The 11,616-nt window shown below is 44.7% G+C and overlaps 1 protein-coding gene across 4 annotated transcripts in view; it reads left to right on the top strand.

Moving 5' to 3' along the window:
• The window catches only part of pak5 (p21 protein (Cdc42/Rac)-activated kinase 5), an 88,972-nt gene extending 83,511 nt beyond the window's left edge, over positions 1-5,461 (top strand). For all 4 annotated transcript variants that reach the window (XM_031581385.2, XM_012839389.3, XM_012839393.3 and 1 more), the window contains 3 exons: positions 2,117-2,242; positions 2,857-2,991; positions 3,440-5,461. In XM_031581385.2, coding sequence (XP_031437245.1) covers positions 2,117-2,242; positions 2,857-2,991; positions 3,440-3,595 — 417 coding nt within the window. In that variant the 3' untranslated portion in view covers positions 3,596-5,461. The remainder of the gene's footprint in view (positions 1-2,116; positions 2,243-2,856; positions 2,992-3,439) is intronic.
• The last annotated feature ends 6,155 nt before the right edge of the window (positions 5,462-11,616 follow it).

The following is an 11,616-nucleotide window of genomic DNA, read 5'->3' on the forward strand; positions in this document are numbered from 1 at the left end:
AACACTCTTACACAAATACACACATGACTAATCTAAACTCAAAACATACTGACACACACTCTTACAGAAATACACACATGAAGGTGGTTTAACTAGGCCCACTGAAGGTGAACTTTATTATGTGTTGGTGGTGGTTTAACTAAGGCAACTGAAGGTGAACTTTATTATGTGGTGTTAAAAATAAGAAAGGCCATAGCAATGATGTTGGCCATAGGAACGAATTGCTGATGCTGAACCACATCCCTCAACTGCCATCTTTTGAGCTCTGCGTATATGTGTGTGTGTATGTGTGTGTGTGTGTGTGTGTGTGTGTGTGTGTGAGAGAGGGAGAGAGAGAGACCATGTCAGCACTGTTACATGTGTATCAGCCAAGACATTTGCGCTGACCTGCAGAGCTGTCCAGTATTGGGGTGGAGGCTGGTGACGTGTGTTTGTGTGTGTGGTGTGTGTGTGTGTGTGTGTGGGGGGGGGGGGGTATGTGTGGTGTGTGTGTGTCAGTGTGGTGTGACGTATGTGGAGGAAGTGAGATTGGCAGGGGTGTCTAAGCTCAGTGATGAAGAGGACTCAGTGAAACAGGTTCTAGTGTGTGTGTGTAGTGTGTGTAGTGTGTGTGTGTGTGTGTGTGTGTGTGTGTGTGTGCGTGTGTGTGTGTGTGTGTGTGTGTGTGTGTGTGTGTGAGGGGGATGGTGTCTCAGCTCAGTGACGGACAGGACTTAATATAGCAACCATACCTGGCGCATGCCTGCAGCTCACCAGGATAGTGAGTGACTCACCTAACATTACTGATCACCAGGATAGTGACTCAACTAACATTATGTGTGTGATGCTGTGTTCAGTGCTGGTCAGCTGGCGTGTGTGATGCTGTGTTCAGTAGTGTGACAGTGCCTGAGCCAACAGGAGGAGGTCAGGAAGAAAACCTCTCATCATCATGGTGTGACAGGTTGTCATTACGGCTCGTTATTACCTGTGTGTGTGTGTGTGTGTGTGTGTGTGTGTGTGTGTGTGTGATCGTTATTACCCGGTTCCATCTAATTAAATCCATCACAAATTGGTCCCTAATTAGTTTTGAGTTCCGCCCTGCTCCTGACTCTATTATCTGCACGTGTGCCCAGGAACCAGTTCACTCTGGAGTGGAACCGCACCGAATCCGGGCCAGACACGGACGCTCTTCCGGTTTACAGTTTCGGCCAGAGCAGGCAGTATAGTCTTCCGGTTTACAGTTTCGGCCAGAGCAGGCAGTATAGTCTTCTGGTTTACAGTTTCGGCCAGAGCAGGCAGTATAGTCTTCTGGTTTACAGTTTCGGCCAGAGCAGGCAGTAGGCCTATAGTCTTCTGGTTTACAGTTTCGGCCAGAGCAGGCAGTATAGTCTTCTGGTTTACAGTTTCGGCCAGAGCAGGCCGTATAGTCTTCTGGTTTACAGTACCAACAAGAGCAGGCCGTGGTGTAGTCCTAACACAGCTTCAGAGACATACTGTCATTTTTAAACATTACATGACAAATACATCTACAGTCATATACTGTATGTATCAGATGCTCTTCACCAAAGACTTAGACACACATGTGCGCCCTGGGTGTGAAGCCAATGATTGTGGTGTTCTTAGCCCCTCATCTACTAATGTTATTAGCACCCTCATTTGCTAATGTTATCAGCACCTGCATCTGCTAATGTTATCAGCACCCTAATCTGCTAATGTTATTAGCACCCTCATTTGCCAATTGCTCAACAAGATGGAATGAGGATGATGGCACTCTAGTTCAACAGACACAATTCGATATTGAAGTACTGTTTTGTGTACTGAGCTTGGGTACTTTACACTTTATGTATTAAATGCAACAAGCTTCTGATATTAGCCTACATGCTGTTACAACATGTTACAAGGCATTAGCTACAGAGTTGGGCTAGTGGTAGGATTAGCTTCAGAGTTGGGATTAGCCACATCTATATAGTATATACTTACATTACAATTACATGGTATTATTTCTTACTTTACAGTTCATAAGAAGTGGAACTGTACATTATTCATTCAGGAAGTTGCTAATATTTATGCCGTTGCACGTCTTGTTTGTCAATGTTAATGTTTATGTTTTCGCTATGTTTTCCTTATGTTTCTCCAGATAAAGCTGTCTGACTTTGGCTTCTGTGCACAAGTGTCCAAAGAGGTGCCCAAGAGGAAGTCCCTAGTGGGGACGCCATATTGGATGGCTCCAGAGGTCATCTCCAGGTTACCCTACGGCACTGAGGTAAGAAATGTTCCTTCTCTTTTTCGCTCTATGGGGCACTTCTCAAGGGTACCTTCGCCAATCCCTCCACATTTCCACAGTGGAGGTTGCTCTAGAAACTCTCCAGAATGATCCATTTAGGTTAGAAATGTCGGATATGGGCACAAGCCAACATTTTGTGGAAAGTGTTTGGATCAGCTATTAGCAAGATATCTCACAGTGAAAACTGAGCTTGTGTGAATTACACTGGCCAGGTCCCAAGGCCCTGATCCTTCACAGGCTAGTCCTGTCTTATGTAGTTTGTGCTGATCTCTGACCTGTTTCTGACCTGTTTCTGACTGCTATCTGACTGGTATGGGAATGGATCCTGATTGGTCCCTGATTGGTCCTTGTGTGGTCCCTGATTGGTCCCTAGTTTGTTCCAAACTGGTCCCTGGTTATTCGCTGACTGGTCCCTGATTGGTCCCTGATTGGTGCCTGACTGGACCCTGATTTGTTCCTCATTGGTTGATCTTGTTGATCTGTGATTGGTCACTCTCCCAGTCTCAGGTGTCTCAGATGAAGATTTGTAAAAGTCCAGCAGACTGACTGTGCTGTCCATCTGTCCATCTGTCCTTCTGTCCTTCTGTGTGTAGGTGGACATCTGGTCGCTGGGGATCATGGTGATTGAGATGGTGGATGGTGAGCCCCCCTACTTCAACGAGCCACCCCTTCAGGCCATGAGGAGGATACGGGACAACCTGCCCCCCAGGCTCAAGGAATCCCACAAGGTCAGAGGTCACCAAAAGAGCAACCCATTGCATCCCTTGCAACTTCACACATCTCACTATCACAACGTTTGTAACACATATCACATCACAGTGTTTAGATTTGTAATACACACTTGTATTTCACACTCGTGGCAACCCACACAGCTTCGGCACATTCACACACACCTCCACACACATTCAGCTCAGCATCATTCTCTTGCTCATATTCTTGTGTGTGAGATGTTTCTAATTAAAATATCGCTGATTGAAAAAGAGGAGGTGTCCATGATGCATGGAGCAGTCAAAACAAAAACAAGAGCAGCACAAGGCATCCTTCTCATTTTTTTGCCCGATTGGCGTCCTCTGTAGAAGCTGCCATAAATGCAGGTGGTGATATTGAGTGCACCTTGTTTTTGTTATTGTTGTTGTTGTTAACCCTCGTCCTGTTGTTGTCTCCACCCCGGTCCAGGTGTCACCGATTCTGCGGGCCTTCCTGGACCTGATGCTGGTGCGTGAGCCGTCCCAGAGGGCCACGGCCCAGGAGCTGCTGCTACACCCCTTCCTCAAGCTCTCAGGCCCACCCTCCTGCATCGTGCCCCTCATGCGCCACTATCGCCACCGCTGAGACACCTCTGGCCTCCCTCCACCAGGGCGGCGCTCTTCCCCACCCTCCAGCACCCTCTTTCTCACACACACAAACACACACACACATACACCCACACATACACGCTCACTCTCACCGAGAGACCTGAAAGAGACGTTTGAAACCAATGGGATGTGTAACCCCCCACCCCCGTTGGGAATAATTTAATACATAAAGACACTGACACCTGTAACCGCACCTAGTGTAGACAGAAATGAACAATTAACAACTAAACACAAAGAAGCTTATATTAACACAAACAGACAAGAAGGGTAGAATCACTAAAGGTGGAGATGCTGGTCGGAGGCTGAGGAGTCGGGGGACTCCCGCTGATAGTGTGGCGTTTTCTTCAGTCTTTAAGAGACAGTTAGCTGTTAGCGTAAAACACATGTAGCGTCTGCAGTTCGCAGGAGTGGCCGTCAGGTGTGTGTCATTTTTTTCTCTGTCTAGGCTGTGCTGTGTGTGCTCACTCCCTGAGTAGACCAATCGTAGCTTCCAAATACAGCCGTGGGGGGTGGGGCTTAACAACCAGCTGAGCCAATGAGACAAAGGCTTGCAAAGGGATGGGATCCGGCGTCAGAACTGAGCAAGTTCCTTTGGGAACCCGGAAGAGAACTGAGCTAGTTCTGTTTGGAACCCAGAGAAGGATCAGCAGAACTGACTGTGATGGATTTTTACTCACTGTCGAGGACGCAAGGCTGTTACTAGAGGCTGGGAGGGTTACGTGAAAAACCTTCACTTTTTTCACCCTCTCTCCTCAAACTTATCAGTGGAAAAAACAAACGTATTTTAGAGGAAAATTGTATGTTTTTTCTGTACAGTTTTTTTATAATCTGCAGTATTTTGTGGTGACGTAAGCGTTGTCATATACAAGGCAGTGTTATATAGCGCTCAAGAGTATCTGCCACTAATATTTCCTACTGTTTATATAATCCTACTTTTTTGACAAAGAAAAAAATGAAAATATTCTCATTCTAAAAAGAAGCTCATCCTTAACTGTTCAAAGAAACATATTTATTTATTTTGACTTTGTAGACAAAGCCTTCCTGTGGACATAACGAGAAAAGGGTTATTAACTTGCTAGACTTTTGTATGCCGTTTTAAAGTATTATTTATTTTTTTGGAACTGGACGTTTATTTTTCTGTAGCGTGGCCTTCATTTCTTTGTTTATTTATTTAATTTAATTTAATTTAATTTTTAATTTTTTTAAACCTTATGAGCAGTGATGTTGGTCACACAAGCAATACCCCTTAATGCTTCTATGGTATGTATGACCGGTGCTTACAGTATAATCACATGTAGTTAACAGGGTTGAAGAGCGAATGCAAAAGGCATCCACCCAATCTCTCACACTACCTACCCGGTGCTGACTGACTCTGGTTCTGATCCGGCACTAGTCCGGCCCGCATGCGGCAGTTCAGGGCCTGATGGGTGTCAGAGTTAGTTTCCATCGGGGATCATCACATCACTTTCATCTTTAAGACTTCTAGCAATACACACACACACACCCACAAACGTACTCACTCACTCACTTACACACACCACTCTTCCTCCATCACTATAGGTCTTGTCTTTTTTTCCCCCTATCATGACATGGTGTTTTGAATTTCTATAATCCAAAAGCTTTCTCACCATCCCTGTAGCTGAGCACAGCCCTCCTCCGACACCCCCATCCCCCCACTGTGATGTGTAAATATGATCAGGAACATGTGTGCTACTGGCTAAAGCTTGACGAGTGGTCAAGTTCAAATGGTAAACCCTAACCGTGGTGTTGCTTGTACAGTAATATTGCATGTGTGTCTTCTGTAAAGCTGGTTTCAATAAAAAATACAAATATTGTACAGAAATGAGCTCAGAGTTTGTGTATGTGTGTGTGTGTGTGTGTGTGTTTGATAGTGTCTGTGTCTATTATGTGTGTGTGTATGTTTGATTGTGTCTGTGTCTATTATGGGTGTGTGTGTGTCTGTGTGTTTGTGTGTGTGTGTATGTCTGTGTGTGTATGTGTAATTATCTCTCATTAGAACACAAAACCCATGACGGCTGCATTTTTTCTCATCCCAGGTAGGGTGCCACATAGGCCTCCAGACATAAAGGTAGGTAAAACAGGGATTATAATAACACATAAACACATAAATGCAGGTAAAACAGGGATTATAATAAACACACGGGTAAAACAGGGATTATAATAAACACGTGGGTAAAACAGGGATTATAATAACACATCAAGGCAGGTAAAACAGGGATTATAATAAACACACAGGTAAAACAGGGATTATAATAACACATAAAGGCAGGTAAAACAGGGATTATAATAAACACACAGGTAAAACAGGGATTATAATCACGGGTAAAACAGGGATTAGAATAAACACGTGAACAGAAATGACGCAGACAGATTCCCTGTGGCTGCTCCTGTGTGGGGCAGGGCATTGGCAGGTCAAACTTCTTGTGTGGGAGGAGTTAGAGAAGTCACATTTCCTCTGAAGAAGGTCATGCTAGGAGCCCAAACTAGGCCACGAGGACAATCCACTGTGATCCAGTATACAGACGGAGCATGAAGCAGGAAAACGGGTACGCACCCGCTGGTCGTTGTAACCCTTTAAGTAAGAAAACACATCACATGTTTCATGCTCTTAAGAAGACCAGGGTGAGTGTCGCATCATTCAAATACCTGATTTCCTCTCTTCACCATTCACTGACTAGTGAGAACTGCAGGTTGTCCTTGCATCCCACGATATCAGCCATTTGGATCTGCAGGACTCATTTCCTGAAAATCTGTGATTTTTTCTGTTCACAATTTCAATGCGGTCAATGGAGGTGTTTGGGACTGTAAGTAATTAGCAGTGAAACAGAGTCATTGCACTGAATCTGAGAACTACCTAACCTCTTTTTCAATCAAGATCCTGTCTGTTTCTATACATCTCTGGTCAATTGTAACAGCATACACACAGCATTGAAAAATGAGAACACAGCATGATAGAAATGCTCCAACTCCCAAATGAGAAAACACTAAAAAATGAAAGAGATGACAGACGAATGACAAAATTACAGATTAGTAAAGATAGTGTTTTATTCAGTTGGCATGAGTTGGTAAATCTCTGCAGTGAATGGATGTGTGTGGTGATGAGTGTGTGTGTGTGTGTGTGTGTGTGTGTGTGTGTGTGTGTGTGTGTGTGTGTGTGTGTGTGTGTGTGTGTGTGTGGATATGTGTGATGAAGTGTGTGTTTGGTGTGTGGATGTGTGTGTGTGTGTGGATATGTGTGGTGAAGTGTGTGTTTGGTGTGTGGATGTGTGTGTGGTGATGTGTGTGTGTGGATGTGTGTGGTGAAGTGTGCGTTTGGTGTGTGGATGTGTGTGTGGGTGTGTGGTGATGTGTGTGTGTGGATGTGTGTGGTGAAGTGTGTGTTTGGTGTGTGGATGTGTGTGTGTGTGTGGTAATGTGTGTGTGTGTGGATGTGTGTGGTGAAGTGTGTTTTTGGTGTGTGGATGTGTGTGGTGTGTGGTGATGTGTGTGTGTGGATGTGTGTGGTGAAGTGTGTGTTTGGTGTGTGGATGTGTGTGGTGTGTGTGTGTGTGTGGATGTGTGTGGTGAGGTGTGTGTTTGGTGTGTGGATGTGTGTGGTGTGTGTGGTGATGTGTGTGTGTGGTGAAGTGTGTGTTTGGTGTGTGGATGTGTGTGTGGATGTGTGTGGTGAGGTGTGTGTTTGGTGTGTGGATGTGTGTGGTGTGTGTGGTGATGTGTGTGTGTGGAGTGTGTGGATGTGCGTGGTGTGTGTGGATGTGTGTGGATGTGCGTGGTGTGTGTGGGTGTGTGTGGATGTGTGTGGTGTGTGTGGATGTGTGTGGTGTGTGTGGTGAAGTGTGGGTTTGGTGTGTGGATGTGTGTGGTGTGTGTGGTGATGTGTGTGTGTGGATCAGTGTTAATTTTGGCAGCTATTTTCGATTTAGTCTTAGTCTTAGTCTTTAGACGAAAATGCATATTAGTTTTAGTCACTTTTAGTCATTTTTATCCTCCTTAGTTTTAGTCTAGTTTTCGTCGACGAAAACTCAGAACATTTTAGTCTAGTTTTAATCGACGAAGTCTCATTACATTTGAGTCTAGTTTTAGTCACATTTAAAAGTCCATCTTATAGCCACATTAAACTCCTTTCCTTCCCTTCTCAGGCCCGGGGACCCCTTGTGTAGTGTCTACAACTGCATAATAGTCAAGCTTGCAGTACTTAAACTGTGGATGCAATTAGTCAAGATACAGATACAGATCTCCTAGTATATGCCTACAGCTGAATTCCAATGAATTCAATGTAAATAATAATTTTAAGGCAATACTTAATTAACAGTATTATTATTAAAATATAAGAGAATATCAAGTCTAGATTTTGAAGATTCAAATGATGTGATAACACAATACAACTACTATGCCTACCTGGCCTAACGTTAGCTAGCTAAACGTTTTGGAACTCATTTGCCAAGCCAAACGGGAGGTTTCAATCGAAAATGACTAGCTAGTTATCCAAGCTGACACAACCTATACACTCGACTGCCCCTTTGAAGTTAACTTAACGTTGGCTAATACAGGGCTCTCAAGTGTCACGCATTGAGCGTGACAGTCACTCATTTCGGTCTTTAGTCACGCACTCCCGCCACACATCGTATTTCTCACGCTGAAAAAAAACTCTAGGCTATTTAATGTGCCGCAGCGCGCAAACATGACCTGGCCGCGCTGCCCTCACCATGGAGGAATCAAGTACGTCTCCCCGAATCCCCCGGAGTTCTGCCGTGAGGTGCCACTTATCAGCCAATCAAAAAAAAAAAAAAGGGCTACACAATAGCCAATCCGAAAAATACATCTGTTGTATCTGGGTAAGATTTAATCCAGCAACCAATGAAAATAAAGCATCCTGGAATTGCGCGCGATTGATCTTTCTTAAGTTTCGTTCACCTGAGGAAACCACTGGAGCTCCGAGCATCAGTCTTCTACAAAGAGTAAGTCGTCTCCTGTTTTAATGTTACAACAAATTCACAATGGTTTGACACAAGCAATGACAACTTGACTGCAGTTAGAGAATATTTCCCAGATCAGTTTTTAATGAGTGTTTGTAGCCAACACAGTTTGCCTTTTCACTATAGCTTTGACTCCGAACTTCGTTAATAGGCTATAATAAATTCGAGCAGGCCTATTACAAATATATATAGCCTATAATTCGAACGAATATTAGGCAGCCCTTAATATTCAATTATGTTTTGGGCATTATTTTTTGTAAATGTGTTTGCTTGAACATTCTATTCAGATTCCGAGGCTTCTTCACGCCTGGTGAAGTTGTGAATCGCGAGCTCATTAGGCATACTAGCATGTTATAAATATCCTGGCCATGGATGCATCTGTCTTTCAAAGATGTCAGGTAAAAAACAAATAAGCATCCTGTCCTTCGCCCAAAGGGGAAAGCCCCCTAAAAAGGCCAGATTAGGCCCAGAGAAGGTCGTAAACACATTAGAGGAGGAGATGGTGGAAGTGGAAGAGACAGTGCAGGTGGAAGAGGAAGAGACTGTGCAGGTGGAAGAGGAAGAGACAGTACAGGTAGAGGAGGGAGAGACAGTGCAGGTGGAGGAGGAGGAGACGGTGCAGGTGGAGGAGGAGGAGGAGACGGTGGAAGAAACAGTGGAGGAGATGGCTAGAACAAAAGGGAGAAAAGTCCCAGGAGCAGCCACCTACAAGACCTCTTTTAATAGTGAATGGACCTCTAAATGGCCATGTATTACTGTAGGAAGCACCAGCTCATATTACTGGTGCTCTATCTGCGCCAAGAGACCTCCTGTGCCCATCCAGGTGTGCGGGATGTGACAAGGCACATAGTAAGGGGCATCAGGCCAAACAGCAGGCACTGAAGTGCAATTAATACATCCAATTCTATGACTATGGCATATATAATGGGAACCAATACCAAAAATGATAAAAGAGTCCAAAAAGGCAACAAACACCTACAATAAACAACACAAGTCATAATTCTCTCTCTCTCTCTCTCCCGAATTGAATAAATACTTTGTAATTGGTTGAATTGTCAGTGCCATGTGTCAGATCTTTTCTGCAAGTCTGAACAATTATTAACAACAACAAAACACTAATAATAATATGGGGGGGGGGGGGGCTGGTCTGTGGGCATACGGCAGGGGCGGGGCGGGCGGAATGGGGGTGGGCCGGGGCGTCGCCGGGGGGGGGGGGGGGGGGGGATATGTCACTCTTGCCTGTCTTCAAAACTTGAGAGCCCTGTTACTAATATATTCTAATAACTTAACATTAGCTAATTATCATTGACAGTTACTAGCTAATTTACCTTGGCATAAATTGCAGGGTTGTATTGTGGGCTTTCAGGTGCCTCTTGTTGTGTTCCTCCCACCTATTTTGAAGCCACAAGGTTTCTCGCCGGTTATTGCGGTGCATTGTGTTTTATTTTCTGTCAAGTTATAATTAAAGACTGTCCAGATATCTATTCTTATTTTTCTTCCAGTAGCCTACCGAGTGCCTGAACTTCAGCCATCATGACGTTTGTTAGGGCGTCACTTGCATGTCTGTCTGGGCATCTCAGGGAGTGGAGGAGGGATAGATACAGGACCGGGCAACATTCAACCAATGATGTGCATACAAGTTTAGAAAAAAAAAACAATTGTGACTTAGTCAACCACCAACATTTTCGTCTCGTCTCGTCAACGAGAGTTAAAATAGATTTAGTCATAGTTTTTATTTTTAAAGATCCGTTTTCGTCACGTCTTAGTCTCGTTTTAGTCACGGGAAAAAGGTCGTTAACGAATATTTTTCGTCATAGTTTTCGTCAACGAAATTAACACTGGTGTGGATGTGTGTGGTGTGTGTGTGGATGTGTGTGGATGTGTGTGGTGTGTGTGTGGTGTGTGTGTGGATGTGTGTGGTGTGTGTGGTGTGTGTGGTGATGTGATAGCCTGATGTCTGCTCTGGCTCAGCTCCTCACCTGGCTCAGAGAGCGCCTCAGTGACCGGATCAATAATCCATCTCTTCTAGACCACAGAAACAAGGCTCGCAATCAGCTTATTGATCCCCGGAGGGAGGGTCTACGCTGACGGATTGTTGTCATAGCAGTGTTTCCACGGTGATGACAGATGCTTTGGTGGAGTTGGTCAGACAGTCATTTTAGGAGGGTTAAAGAGGACTTTCGTCATTAGTTTGACAGCACAGGTAGCTGGAGGCTGCAGCTCTGATCTGGCCCCGATCTGGCCCTGATCTGGCCCTGGTCTGGCCAGGCTTTGCCATGGATCTGTCGCACACAGTCACATGTCCACTGAGGATGGCATCTGTCAGAAGTGTCATAGAATGAAAGTAGTGTTCAAGTTACTGCCCGTGAGACTATTAGTCACTTCCAGGGAAACTGGATCTTCAGACTCTAACAGAAGAGTCTTCCTAGTGGAAGCCAATCGGCATACAGATGAGATGGCATTACGTGACTGATGGGAAACCCAGACTGCAGTCAGGGAGACTAGGGAGACTACAGGCGTGATCCAGAGCAGTCAGGGAGACTACATGCCTGATCCAGAGCAGTCAGGGAGACTAGGGAGACTACAGGCCTGATCCAGAGCAGTCAGGGAGACTACAGGCCTGATCCAGAGCAGTCAGGGAGACTACAGGCCTGATCCAGAGCAGTCAGGGAGACTACAGGCCTGATCCAGAGCAGTCAGGGAGACTACAGGCCTGATCCAGAGCAGTCAGGGAGACTACAGGCCTGATCCACTGCAGTCTACGTACATCTGATCTTTGAGTGGTCATTCCACGCTTTGAACGAAGGCCTCTGTTATTCTGTGATGTGATGAGGTTTTTGATGAGATTTATCATGTTTCATTAATATTATGTTGAGTTTATCTGTTACCGCAGTGACTTTCCTTTATTTTGAAACCATACACCAAATAATTTTCATATAACTTCAAATATGAAGTTATATATCTGATTCTGGTCATATTTTATTGTAGAAAGAACATGTGC

The sequence above is a fragment of the Clupea harengus genome, chromosome 15 (assembly GCF_900700415.2).
Source record: "Clupea harengus chromosome 15, Ch_v2.0.2, whole genome shotgun sequence".
Classification (NCBI taxonomy): domain Eukaryota; kingdom Metazoa; phylum Chordata; class Actinopteri; order Clupeiformes; family Clupeidae; genus Clupea; species Clupea harengus.